Source organism: Phacochoerus africanus, chromosome 8 (genome assembly GCF_016906955.1).
Source record: "Phacochoerus africanus isolate WHEZ1 chromosome 8, ROS_Pafr_v1, whole genome shotgun sequence".
In the NCBI taxonomy this organism is placed as follows: Eukaryota; Metazoa; Chordata; class Mammalia; order Artiodactyla; family Suidae; genus Phacochoerus; species Phacochoerus africanus.
The window spans coordinates 70,971-84,853 of NC_062551.1; the positions used below are offsets into that span (position 1 = coordinate 70,971).

Consider the following 13,883-nt stretch of genomic DNA (forward strand, 5'->3'; position numbering starts at 1 on the left):
ACAGGACCCCAGGGGACACGCGCCACCAGTGCCAGACTGGGTGACAATGACAGCCTGTGAGGCTGCCTGAGCTGTGGCGTAGCCAAAGGCACAGGGGATGGTCTGGTCTCGATCAAGGGCAGCTGAAGGGCAGGCGCTGGGCGCGCGGCAGCACCTTGAGGGAGTTGATGAGCGCCAGGTTGTTGAGGGTGACGTCGTTGTAGTAGTTCTTGATGTCCGTGAAGGCCTCCTCGTGCCGCTGCATCAGCGCGCTGATCTGGCTGTTCTTGCGCTCCTCCACCTCGTGGACCTCCGTCTTCCTGCGCAGGTCAAGCTCGTCCCGAAGCATCTTCATCTTCTTGTCGTACTTGGCCTCGATTTCTGAAAGGCAGCGGCACAGAGAGCAGCTGAAAGAGCAGCTGGCCCTGGGGCTACAGGGAGGGGCAGAGGTGTGACCAGGGCCCAAGAACACCCACTGGGACCGAGGCTGCCGGCCGACGGGACAGGTGGTCGCACACACGCCAGCCTGGCCTCGTCTGCCCGTCCCAGACACGGCTCAGCGGAACTGCAGCAGGGACCCACGTTAACAGCTGAGGGCCAGCTGGTCCCCATGGGCAAAAACCACGGCCTATGTGGCCATCCAGCCAGACTGTGGGGCTTTGCTAGAAACCAGACAGACCTCTGAAATCAGAGCTGCAGGCCAGGGCTGTCAGGTGCCGCCTGCTCCTACCATCAGTCTGTTCCGGGAGTACAGGTGGGTCTTCACAGCCTCCCGACTCGCACGGAAATGACTCGCTCTGGGATCTCGGGTGGACTGGTCCACCAGCCTCAGAAACGCCCAGGTGCACGCCCTGTGTGTCGGGCTCTCGTGAGCGGGTGGCCCGCCCTGGGTTCACCAGTACTAGAGGTCTGCTACTTTCTGGTGGGAGGGCTCTGGCACCACTGACCTCTCACCTGCCTCTCAAAGTCATTCCGCATCTTGGTGATTTCCTCGGTGTGTTTCTGCAAGAGCGGACGCAGGCCGTTACCAGCAGCCAGACAGGACAGACGCCAGTCCCTCGCCGCACCCCAACCTCCCCCCCCCCCCCCCCCCGCCGTGGAAGAGCCGGCTCAGCAGACCTGTGCTGCTTCTGGTGGGTCCCCTCGCCTCCAAGCTCATGGACCAAGCCCAGGGTAACAAGGCTGTGGTAACTGCCAGGTTTCTTCACGCACTTCCCTTGGCTAATGCCACCCCTGAGCCTAAGAGAATGTTAACAGGAATTCCCATCGTGGCGCAGTGGTTAATGAATCCAACTAGGAACCATGTGGTTTCGGGTTCGATCCCTGGCCTCGCTCAGTGGGTTAAGGATCTGGCATTGCCATGAGCTGTGGTGTAGGCTGCAGACTCGGCTCAGATCCCGTGTTACTGTGGCTCTGGCGTAGGCCAGCGGCTACAGCTCCGATTCGACCTCTAGCCTGGGAACCTCCATGTGCCACGGGTGAGGCCTAGAAAACACAAAAATAATACATAAAATTTTTAAAAATTTAAAACACAAAAATAAATTAATTAAAAAAAAAAAAACAAAAAACTAAGAGAATGTTAACAGGCGTTCAGAACTCTGACCATGCTCAGCCCTGTCCCGCCTGCCCAGAGCCGCAGGCGCTCTGAGTGTCTGGTAACCTCTTTGGCTTAAAACAGCAACAGGGAGTTCCCTTCATTGCCCAGCAGCTAACGAACCAGACTAGGATCCATGAGGATGTGGGTTTGATCCCTGGCCTCACTTGGTGGGTTAAGGATCTGGCGTCACTGTGAGTGCTATAGTGCAGGCCACAGACATGGCTTGGATCCTGAGTTGCTGTGGCTGTGGTGTAGGGTGGCAGCTGCAGCTCCAATTTGACCCCTAGCCTGGGAACTCCCATATGCCACAGGTGCAGCACAAAAAAGCTAAAAAAAAAAAAAAAAAAAAATTCCTTCCTCCACCTGGAACCCCCAGCCTCCCTGAGAAAGGACCAAAGAGCACAGCTCAAGAGACGAACTGCCGTGGCTGCCGTGGCTGAAGAGCTGCTTGCCCCAGTGGCATGAGTGTCTCTGGGGTCGGGACTCAGAGCACGTGGAGAGGGACCCAGGGCTGGACTTCCCTCTTGGGAGGTCAGCCTGTCACTCGTGTTTGAGATGGAATTCTGCATTTGGCCCCAAATAGGGTTTGATTGGCTGCTTATTATTGTTGTTTAATAGTTCAATTAATTGGAGTTCCTGTCATGGCTCAGCAGTAATGAACCCAACTAGGATTCATCAGGACGCCGGTTCAATTCCTGGCCTTCAGTGGGTTAAAGATCCCGAGTTGCCAGGAGCTGTGGTCTAGGTTGCAGTTGCATCTTGGATCCCACGTTGCTGTGGCTGTGGCGGAGGCCGGCAGCTGCAGCTCTGATTTGACCCGTAGCCTGGGAATTCCCATATGCCAAGGGTACAGCCCTAAAAAGGGGAAAAAAAGAAAATAAGTTTAATTAATTGCCAAAATGTAGGAGTTTTTAACACAAAACTATGAGTTCCCAGTTGCAGCTGAATCCTGAGGTGCTTCCAGCCACCCTCGTACCTACCAGCCGCAGGTTCTTCACCACCACCTCGTTGGCCAGCTCCTGCTCCTTCAGCTCCACCTTCAGCGCCCGCATGTCCCGGCGCAGGGCCCCCTCCTGTGTGCGGTGCTCCTTCTGGGCCAGTTTCATCACCACAGTGCCCTCAGCCTTCATCTCCGTCAGGCTGTTCTGATGCTCGTACAGCAGGTGCTTCACCTTCTGCTTATAGACCTTCAGGCGGGGGCGGGGGGGGGGGGAAGCAGTGCTGCACCTGCTCTGCCTACTCACCTACACACATGCCCACCTGCACACACACAGGATCACCTGCACACTGCACACACCCATGCTCGCCTGCACGCACCCATGCTCGCCTGCACGCACCCATGCTCTCCTGCACTCGCCTGCACGCACCCATGCTCGCCTACACATACCTGGTCGCATGTGACCACCTGCATGCACATGCTCTTTTATGACAGATACCTCCAGGTCCCCTGTGTTGAGGACAGGAGGTGCTCGATGCGGGGAGAGACAAGGCCCCCGCCCATGTGGGGACGCCAGCCCCACTCACCTTGATCTCCACCTGGTGCCTCTCCTCAGCCTCCTCCATCTCCCGGTCTTTGTTCCGCAGCTCAGCCTTCTTCTCCTCCAGCTGCCGCCGCGTGATCTCCCAGAAAGTGTGGATCTTGTCCCGCTCCAGCTGGAAGTAGTTGCGTTCCTCCCGCTCTCGGTCCAGCTCCTCCCGGATGCGGCCCACGTGCTCCTCCACCTGGCGGGCAGGGCAGGGCCGTGAGGCCACCAGCAGGGCCACCCGCCTCCAGGGGAGGGTGGATGGAGAAAGGCCAGGAAGGAGGTGGCGGGGGCCACTCTGACCTCCAAGCAAAGCGGAGCTGAAAGTAAGAAGTCACAACAGGGTGCCAGGGAGACTCGGGGACAGGGGACACGTGGCGAATAGCACTTATCCCTCCTATTTGGACAAAAGTCATAAACTGGTTATACCCTGCATCCATTTCCAGGAACTCACATGAAAGAAATTTCTCAAAAGAGCACAGGAGCTTTCTGCTTAAAGATAGCAGCTATACTGCTACTATGAGAGCGAAAAAATTAAAAAAGACATGACTTAAGATAATTTTAAAGAGGGGAATAGTTGAGAAACTACAATCTGCCAGCTAGATTCTGTGCCCAAAGATGTGAAAGTGTGAGGATGATGTAAATACATTCACCAAACAAGGCTAAACGTGAACAATTCACCCTTAAAGACACGAACCAAGCAAAAATACACAAAACCAGTAAACCCCCAGGGCTCCGGTTGTGGCTCAGCAGAAATAAACCTGACTAGCATCCATAAGGACGCAGGTTCAATCCCTGGCCTCGCTCACCGGATAAGGATCCGGCGTTGCCATGAGCTGTGGTATCGGTAGACAATGGCAGCTTGCTTTGGTGTTGCCGTGGCTGTGGCGTAGGCCAGCAGCAACAGCTCCGACTCCACCCCTAGTCTGGGAACCTCCACATGCCACAGGGTGCAGCCCCGAGACGGAAAAAAAGAAAAAAGAAAAGAAAAGAAAGTAAAATGTAAGTCTAAAAAAAAATCAGTAGACCCCAAACAGTCAAGAGTGTTTGGTCCAGAGCCAAATGCAAATCTGCAAATAGATTAAAGAAGAAAAAAAGACAGAGTCCCAGTTTCCCGGGACTCACGTGCCCCTCAAGAACGAGTTATCGCCTAAGCAGAACCTCAGGCCACTGACCATAAAGTCTTCCTCATCTGATAACCCCACAAAGAAACCACAGTTCTTACTTCAAGAGAGGGTGACAGCAACCAGCGAAGGAGGGGCAGCAGGGGTTCCGAGGCAAAGGGGACCCAGGGTGGGGCGTGGCCCCTCATCACGGTCCTGTCACTCAAACAGAGAATCTGGACCAAGCCCCTCCCTAACTTGACAGGTCACACTTAGCTGTTCCATCACTCAAACAGATATAGAGGCTTCTCATAAACGCCTGGATTTGCAGCTTCTTTTTTTCTTTTTTTTTTTTTGTCTTTTTGCTATTTCTTTGGGCCGCTCCCGCAGCATATGGAGGTTCCCAGGCTAGGGGTCGAATCGGTGCTGTAGCCGCCGGCCTACGCCAGAGCCACAACAACGCAGGATCCGAGCCACGTCTGCAACCTACACCACAGCTCATGGCAACGCCGGATCATTAACCCACTGAGCAAGGGCAGGGACCGAACCCGCAACCTCATGGTTCCTAGTCGGATTCGTTAACCACTGCGCCACAACGGGAACTCCCAGCTTCTCTTTTAAAAATTAGAAAAGAATACAAGGAGATCCTGCTGAGTAGCATTGAGAACTATGTCTAGATACTCATGTTGCAACAGAACAAAGGGTGGGGGAAAAAAAATGTAAATGTAATGTATACATGTAAGGATAACTTGATCCCCTTGCTGTACAGTGGGAAAATAAAATAAAATAATAAAATAAAATAAAAATAAAACAAAATATGACATTCATATAAATATAAAATGAACACATGTCAAAAAAAAAAGAAAAGAAAAGACGAATTCTTGCTGTGGCACACTGGGATCAGGGGTGTCTCTACAGTGCCAGGACGCAGGTTCAATTCCCCGACCTGCAACTGCGGCTCGGATCTGATCCCTTGCGCAGGAACTCCATAAACTGTAGGGTGGCCAAAAAAAAGAGAAGAAGAATCAGAAAAGAGAGTTCCCTAGCGGCAGAGCAAATTAAGGACCCTGCATTGCCACTGCTGTGGTTCAGGTTCAGTCCCTGGCCCAGGAATCCGTATAACTCAGGATTAACCAAAAAACAAACACAGAGTTCCCGTTGTGGCTCAGCGGTAATGGACTTGACTAGTATCCATGAGGACTTGGGTTCGATCCCTGGCCTCACTCAGTGAGTTAAGGGTTTGGCATTACCGTGAGCTGCGGTGTAGGCTGCAGACACGGCTCGGATCCAATGTTGCTGTGGCTGTGGTGTAGGCCAGCAGCTGGAGCTCCGATTCAACCCCTAGCGTGGGAACCTCCACATGCCCTAAAGAGACAAGAACAGACAAAAGCACACAAAGCCTCTCGACCACCATCCAAGGGCTTCTGCCTAGCTCTCCAACTTCGGGTCTTTTTTTTTTCTTTTTAGGGCTGTACCCACAGCATATGGAGGTTCCCAGGCCAGGGGCTGAATTGGAGCTCCAGCTGCCGGCCTACACCACAGCCAAAGCAAGCCAGATCCAAGCCTTGTCTGTGACCTACACCACAGCTCATGGCAAATTTGGATCTTTAACCCACGGAGAGAGGCCAGGGATCAAACCCACATTCTCATGGATACTAGTTGGGTTCATTACCACTGAGCCACAACAGGAACTCCAAAACACTTCCATCTGCTATGGCTGCAGCCCTAAAAAAAAAAAGGCGGGAGTTCCCGTCGTGGCGCAGTGGTTAACGAATCCGACTAGGAACCATGAGGTTGCGGGTTTGGTCCCTGCCCTTCCTCAGTGGGTTAACGATCCGGCGTTGCCGTGAGCTGTGGTGTAGGTTGCAGACATGGCTCGGATCCCACATTGCTGTGGCTCTGGCGTAGGCCGGTGGCTACAGCTCCGATTAGACCCCTAGCCTGGGAACCTCCATATGCTGCGGGAGTGGCCCAAGAAATAGCAAAAAGACCAAAACAAAAAACAAAAAAACAAAACAACAACAACAACAACAAAAGGCTCTTTTTGGGGGGCAGGGAGGGCTCCCATGGCATGTGGAAGTTTTCAGGCAAGGGCCTGAACCCTAGTCACAGCAGTGGCCCGAGCAGCTGCAGTGAAAATAGCGGATCCTTTACCTGCTGAGCCACCAGGGAACTCCTAAGATAGCCCTTATATCAGAAAAAACATTTCCTTTGGGAGTTTCCACTGTGGCACAAAGGGTTATGAATCCAACTGCAATTGCTCGGCTCACTGCAGAGGCATGGCTTCATTCCCCAGGCCGGGGCAGCTACAGCACAGGTCACAGCTGTGGCTCGGATTCAGTCCCTAGCCCAGGACCTTCCATATGCCACGGGTGCAGCTGTAACATTTAAGAAGGAAAAAGAAAAAAGACAAACATTTCCTTCCCAATTTCTACTACCCTATAAAAGAGTTCATCCCCATGGCTCTACTGCATTTTTAATAGAATGTACTGCATTTGAGACGCCGCGGGAGGTATAACCTGGTCTGGACAGAACTGCAGAAGCCAGGCTGAGGGGAGGTGGGCGAGGACGGGGCAATGGTCTGCAAGAGGTTCCTAGACAAGCTGGGAGCACAGCCCACCCCCACCGCGGCCCAGCGCCGCGGGCCGGGGCTCAGGCCGGCCCACTCACCTGCTCCTTGCTCATGTCCTCCGGAGCAAGCCCGTCAACAGTCGGGGTGCCTCTGGCCTTCCCTTTCTTCCCTTTCCGTTTGGGCGCCTCCGGTTCAAGAAGAGAGAGTCAGGTTCACCTTCGCGACGGCTCCAATTCCCTCCAGGGAGCAACCTCTTCCATTCCGGAACCTGCCTTCACCTGCTCCCACCTGCACCACCCAAAGCTTTCCCGGGCTTAGCTGCACGCGTATTCTGCTGCCGCCTTTGGAGCAGCAAGGAGAAACTGTCCTTTTCAGAAGAGAATACAGTTTTCCCTCAGAAAGGAAGGGGACCTGTTCAAAATCCACTCCCTGGGGTATGGCAGAGACCTCCGTGTGCATGCACAATTTCCTCGGCCTCAGAAAGGAAGAGCCCCACGCCACGCGGTCGACTGTGACCACACAGGCTCCAATGCTCGGCAGCCACCAGGAAGAAACCTGCCATAAACGGCCCGGTCAACATGTAGACAGAGAGGCTCAGCAGGAACCAGAGCGAAGGCCACGAGGCCCTGAGCACAGGCACACGCTTGGGCTCTGTCCGTGGACACCGCACAGAACTGCTCACGGGGTGACACTTGGTTTTAACGACTGTGACAAGGGGACTTCCCAAGGGCCACTCAGCAGATACAAATTTCCTTAACTTTCTGTTGCTGTGGCCCATGCTTTAGCGTGTGCACATGATGAGCTCTGCAACATTTTTATTATTACAAAAAAATTTTATGTGGACATCTCAGAAAACATAAAGAAGCAAAAAGAAAAAAAGAAAGGAAGAAAATCGCCCCTGTTCCAGCCAGCTAGTGAACGTAGGGATCTTTCGGGTGCTCGTTCCAAACACCTTTCCAGCGAATCTTCACTCCTAAACACCTCCGAGGTGTCCACTGCACCAGAGGATCCCCAAAGTCTGTCCCGCCTCAGCATCCGGGACATTCACAGCCAGCAGCTGGGGCCCGCCCCACCGAGGCACCACCCTCTCCCAGCTGCTGCCCCGGCCTGGAAACGGAGTTACCACCAAGCCTGTGTAGTCCCCCCACTGCACTAGCGGGGCAGGGACGGGGGGAGGGTACTGCTCCGCTCAGGACCGCCTGATCCTCCCAGGTTCTCCCAGGAAACAGCAGTTCCGTCCCCCAAGCTCTGCCCTGGGGACTCCACGGGCAGTGGACCCGCCGTCAGGGACCTCCAATCACCCCGGTATGCCCTAGGCTCTGGGGTGGAATGGAGGTGCTCTGTCCCAGGCCCCGGTGCGCCTTCCATTCAGGTAGAAAATCCCCGAGGCCAGGTTCTCCCTTCCAGACGCCGTGCACTCTGGGCCCTGGGTCTTGGGAGCGGGGGTGGGAGTTCTCTAACCACCCACCCCTGTGAACGCAGGCTCCTGGACAGCCCAGGTCTCCAGCTCCAGGTGCCCGCGGGGTCCGGGGTGCGCAGCACCTTGGGTTCTCCCCACGAGGACTGCGCGGGAGCACCAAGCCCTCAACGACAGGAACCCCGGGCTCCAGGCCTCCCGCCCTGGGGTCTCTGTATGCACGGGTCGCGGGGGACCCAAGCCTCCCGACCAAGGGTCTCCGCGCGCAAGAGACCCCAGAGCTCCAGGCCTCCCGGCCTGGGGTCACTCTGGGCGCCGGACCGGCCGGCCCCGGAGCCCCAAGCAGCCAGCGCGGACCCGACGAGACCCCCCAGGCCACCTCACCATGGCTCGGGTTAGCGCAGCCCGCCGCGCCCCGCAACCAAACGCGTCCGCGGCGCTGCCAGAGGCTGCGCGGTCTCCAGACAACCGCTTCGAGGTCCCGCGCGAAGTCCGAGGATCCTCGCGAGAGTCCGCCCAAGCGGACGTGGCCCGGCAACCGCGAGAGCGCGTCCCTAGCAACTGGGCGGAGCCAGTGGGTTGGGGCCGCCGCTAGGGCTTCTCCCCTCGCTAGGTCCCCACCAGGCGGGTGAACGTGCTTGCTGAGGGTCTTCCCCACTAGGACTTAAGCCCCATGGAGGTGGGAGGAACTGTTTCCGTCCACTTCTTACCTACTGTCTGTATGTACAGTACCTACTGTGCTGTGCACAGCAGCTCAATAAAGGCTTCGCTGAGTGAGCGGCCGGAAAGATCAGACCAGCGCTCCGGGCCAGCATTCAAATTAGAGTCGAATTTGGGCTGAGACTCTGCCCCTGGGTCTCACCGGATCCCGCCCATCTTTGAAGATGCCTCCTACCTGAGGCTGGAAGATAGCCAGGTTTCCGCAAATCCTCAGAAGAAAAGAAAAATATAAAAGAAAACCAAGTTCCAGCCAGGTCCAAAGTTTTGAAATTAGCAAATATCCCCTCCCCAAAACTAACTGCTTTGCCTGAAGAGGTCTTGTCCTCGTGGTAAGGGAAAATGAGAAACTGTTGCTAGAAGTTTCCAGGCAGGTACTGCTAAAAAAAAAGTCATTAGGCTCCTTTGCTAACCTCTTGCCCTGAAAACTGCTAACCACTTTACCAAAGGAAATTTCCCATCCTTCCCACCAGCCGGTTACCTTCGCGAATCACTCTGCACCCCCATGAAGGCTGGGAGTTTGACAAGCAGGGGCTGTCTTTGCAGACCAGTTGTCTTTTTGCCCACGCTCTCAACTTTAGCGTCTTCCTAAATTGTGGTTTTGCAGGTCATGTTTAGGGGAGGGAGAAGAATCTTCCCTTCCTGGAGAGCTGCCTTGGGGGACAGAATAATGAAGATGCCTCAGTCGCTGGGCTTGCTCAGGCCTCAGGCACCCAGAGTGGCACAGAGGTGAGAGCCACAGTGACGAGTCAGGGGGCGGGCAGGGCTTCCTGTTTGCCCAGCTGATCGTTTCTGAAGAGGAGCAGCCCTGGTTAGAAGTACTGTATCGATCCAGCTTGCACACAGAGCCATGATTTATTTACAGCAGCCGCGAGACCTTGGTGAGGTCGGGTGGTGACACTGCCTGGGCACCAAGAGCCTGTGCCTCTGCGTCAGTCACCTCTGGCCTGATAGGGGTCTGCTCCCGGAAGCTGGGGTCCTCCCAGAGGGGTTTGGGCAGGGGAGACAGTGCAGCTGGGTAGCACAGTGGGGTAATTATTGTTATTTAACCCTTACATTGCAGACCCGCTATGTTGGGTGCCTCGTGCTGACTGGCTTTTTGCTTCAGAAGTCCACATGTGTGTCCTGAATTAAATAAATGCATCAACAATAATTGCTTTGAACAGAAAGGGCAAGGATGGGAGGGTGAGCTCAGGGTAATGAGACGGCATTCGTTTGTCACAAATCGCAGCACAGCATGGCTCATCCGTGCGCTCTGCAGGGACGAACAGGTCAGGGAGGCCTGGCTGCCAGCGCTCTGGGCTCGTGACAAGGCCCATGGCGAGCTGTGTCTTCATACTGGATTTAAGTTCAGATTTTTAGAAAAGAGCCTTTTCTTTACATGGCTTAAGATTCTTTTCTACAGTGTCAAGCTGTGCCTCTCGGACACCCAGAAAAACGGCATCTGAGCTTCCTGCAAAGTCACAGAGCAAATGTGAATACATGCAAACCTACCGACCCATGTCTAATACCTGGACTTCTGGGTAAACTGGCTCAGACCGCGGCAGGAATGTGATGGAGGCCTGGACAGCAGGACAACAGAGTGCCCAGGACCGGATTCTCTTTTAGAGACAGTGAAGTAGCCACAAACGACGCGACGTAATGTCAGTGGGATTTGCTTCAGAACAACTCCGTAGTGGACAGAAGCACTGAAAGTCGGGAAGAAACAGGGTCAGCCTTGAGGCGGTCATCAGTGACTCTGGATCATGGGTACATGAGCGCTTGGGCTATTCTCTCTACCTTTCTTTGAAAATGGTGGGGGTTTTTTCTTTTTTGGCTGCCCCGCTGCATGTGGTATTCCCCAGCCAGGAATCAGACCGAGCAGCAGTTGCAACCTACTCCACAGCTGCAGAAACTCTGGATCCTTAACCCACATATCAGGCCAAGGATCGAACCTCAGTCCCGGCACTACAGAGACGCCACTGACCCCCTTATACCGCAGTAAGAACTCCCACTAAAGTGTTTTTTGTGTGTGTGTCTTTTTTTTTTTTTTTTTTTTTTGCTATTTCTTTGGGCCGCTCCCACGGCACATGGAGATTCCCAGGCTAGGGGTCGAATCGGAGCTGCAGCCACCGGCCTACGCCAGAGCCACAGCAACGCGGGATCCGAGCCGCATCTGCAACCTACACCACAGCTCACGGCAACGCCGGATCCTTAACCCACTGAGCAAGGGCAGGGATCGAACCTGCAACCTCATGGTTCCTAGTCGGATTCGTTAACCACTGTGCCACGACGGGAACTCCCCGCAAAAGTTTTGAATGAAAAGTTAAAAACAGGGCGTTCCCATCGTGGCTCAGTGGCAACAAACACAACTAGCATTGATGAGGATGCCAATTCGATCCCTGGCCTCCATCAGTGGCTTAGGATCTGGCATTGCCGTGAACTGTGGTGTAGGCCGAAGACGTGGCTCGGATCTGGTGTTGCTGTGGCTGTGGTGTAGGCCGGCAGGTGTAGCTCTGATTCAACCTCTAGCCTGGGAACCTCCATATGCCACACACTCGGTCCTAAAAAGAAAAGTTACAAACAAACACTGGCCTCTGGAGGCAGGTCACCTGCTGTTTATTAGCTGGAATGAACCTTGACACTCCTTCCTCTGTATCTATTTATTCATCTACCAAATGAGGATAAAAAAAAAATTTTTTTAAATTAGGGCTGCACCCGCGGCATATGGACGCTCCAGGCGAGGGGTCCAATCGGAGCTGTAGCCACCTGCCTACGCCACAGCCACAGCATCACCAGATCCGAGCCGCATCTGCAACCTACACCAGAGCTCACGGCAACGCCAGATCCTTAACCCGCTCAGCAAAGCCAGGGGATCAAACCTGCACCTCATAGACGACAGTTGGGTTCATTCCCGCTGAACCACGATGGAAACTCCATGTGAGATAAGGACAGTTACCAAACACCGGTTTAATCCAGTTTCAACGCTGTCTAGCAGGTTATGCCCCACACGAGACGGGTTTTACCCATGAGTCTGCCCCTGGGCTGGGTTCAGGGGGCGCCCTGGCCTCCATATGACCCCTGGGAGACGGCTCAAAGGCAAAATCTCAACCTGGCTACTGGCGGAGACCTTCTATCTGGCTTATTGGCTGTTGTGGACCAGAAAGTACTCAAGCGGCCTCTCGAGCTGCCTGGGCTTTCTCACGCAGGGTGGCCAGGTTCCAGCAGAGCCTTTTGAGAGACAGCTGACTCCCACTTCACGCTCAGCCTTGGAAGTCCCGTGGCACGGCGCAGCCGCAGGTTTTGCCTAAGTTTGGCAGAGGAGCACCGATGGGGAGTGTCTTGATGGAACCGGAAGGTTTGGCAGCCATGTGGAACCAGAAATACTTTCTGAGCAGAGTTCCTATTGTGGCTCAGTGGGCTGGGAATCCCACTAGTGCCCATGGGCATGCGGATTTGATCCCTGGCCTCCATCAGTGGGTTAAGGACCCAGTGTTGCCCCAAGCTGCAACGTAGGTCACAGGTGCGGCAGGGATCTGGCGTGGCTGTGGCTGGGGCGTAGGCCGGCAGCTGAAGCTCCAATTCAACCCCTAGCCTGGGAACCTCCATATGCCGAGGCTGCAGCCCTGAAAGAAAAAGAAAAAAAAATACTTTCTGACCATTTAGAAACATACAGGAGTTCCCATTGTGGCCCAGCAGGCGGGGAGGCCGCGGCCGGGATCCCGCAGGGCACGGGGATGAGAGGGGGTCTCCGAGCGGGGGGTGCACCGGGCACAGCCTGCGGGGGCCCACTGGTATCCACGAGAATGGGGGTTCAATTCCTGGCCTCACTCAATGGGTCAGGGATCCAGCGTTGCTGTGAGCTGTGGTGCAGGTTGCCGACGAGACTCAGATCCCGTGTGGCTGTGGCTGTGGCAAGGCTGGAGGCTAAAGCTCCGATTCGAAGCCTAGCCTGGGAACTTCTATGCCACAAGTGTGGCCCTAAAAAGCAAAGACACAAAACAAACTTCCACCCCAGCTGAGTCCCAGCAGCCAGCGCCCGCCCGAGGCCCTGACTTCCCAGGGCTCCCTCCCCAACACTCACTCTGCAGCTCAGCTTTGTCCCCGAGGCCGAGCTGGAAACCACAGCAGCTTGTCCGGGTGGGTCATGAAATCATTTTAGATGGTTGCACACAGCAATTTTTATTTTCCTCTGTTTTGTAAACTAAAGACAAATGGTCACTATTGGCCTGCCTCACTGACAGTCTCCAAGGCCATGGGCTCTGTGTGACGGGAGCTGGGCTGGGCAGGGAGGGCCTTGGCTGCCGGAGGCTGTGTGGGACCGCCTGCCTTTGGGAGGGTGTCTTTTCTGCAAACACCAAGTTGATACTCACCTGGACCCTCTGCAGATTTTTTCCACTCCCAGCTGGGAACAAATTCTTTTTCCCCAGCGCTTTTTCCCGCTTCGTTTCGTTTTTTATAAGAGTGCAGACCACAGGCTTGCATTTGGGTCTTCTGGTTTCCAGTGCCTGGCTGTGCAACCTTGCTCCGCCTGCCCACTCTCTCTCTTCAGCTTCTTCACCCGGAAAATCGGGAGCCGGTCTTCTACGGCCTTGCCGGGACGATGGATGCGCTACCGGGCTCCTAGGACTTGGCACAGAGCCGCGTTCCAGGGCCTTCTTCAGGGGACCGGCATCCGGATGTGGGACTCCATCGAAAGGTTTGGTGCTCTCTGCCCACCTAGATCCTGCCTTCCTTCCGGCGGGGGCGGCGCGGGGGGGGGGGGCTCTCGGCCAGCTTCCCTCGCCTTACCTCCCAGCCCCCGCCCGCGCCCCGACTCAGCCTGGCCTTTAGACCCTCCCGCCCACCCGGAGTCTTCCCGGCGTTTATCACACTCTGCAATTCTACGTTTATGGGCCCGAGGGTGTTGGCGCGCCTTAGCCTCTGCTCGGGCCTGCCTCTCCACACCCGCGGAGCCCCAGTATGCAGCTGGCGCCCCCCAAACATGTAGGGGTGA

General features: G+C 55.2%; 1 protein-coding gene across 5 annotated transcripts in view; it reads right to left on the reverse strand.

Moving 5' to 3' along the window:
* The window catches only part of GAS8 (growth arrest specific 8), a 41,375-nt gene extending 32,674 nt beyond the window's left edge, over nucleotides 1-8,701 (reverse strand). For 2 of the 5 annotated variants that reach the window (XR_007136182.1, XM_047789255.1), the window contains exons 1-6: nucleotides 8,576-8,701; nucleotides 6,873-6,959; nucleotides 3,101-3,298; nucleotides 2,557-2,763; nucleotides 927-981; nucleotides 155-360 (exon numbers count right to left, since the gene is read on the reverse strand). Coding sequence is in view for 4 of the 5 variants with exons in the window: in XM_047789255.1 (XP_047645211.1) it covers nucleotides 155-360; nucleotides 927-981; nucleotides 2,557-2,763; nucleotides 3,101-3,298; nucleotides 6,873-6,959; nucleotides 8,576-8,578 (756 nt within the window). In the remaining variant the exon portion in view is untranslated. The other 3 variants (XM_047789256.1, XM_047789257.1, XM_047789258.1) reach the window with 3 other exon arrangements.
* Between the last annotated feature and the right edge of the window lie 5,182 nt (nucleotides 8,702-13,883).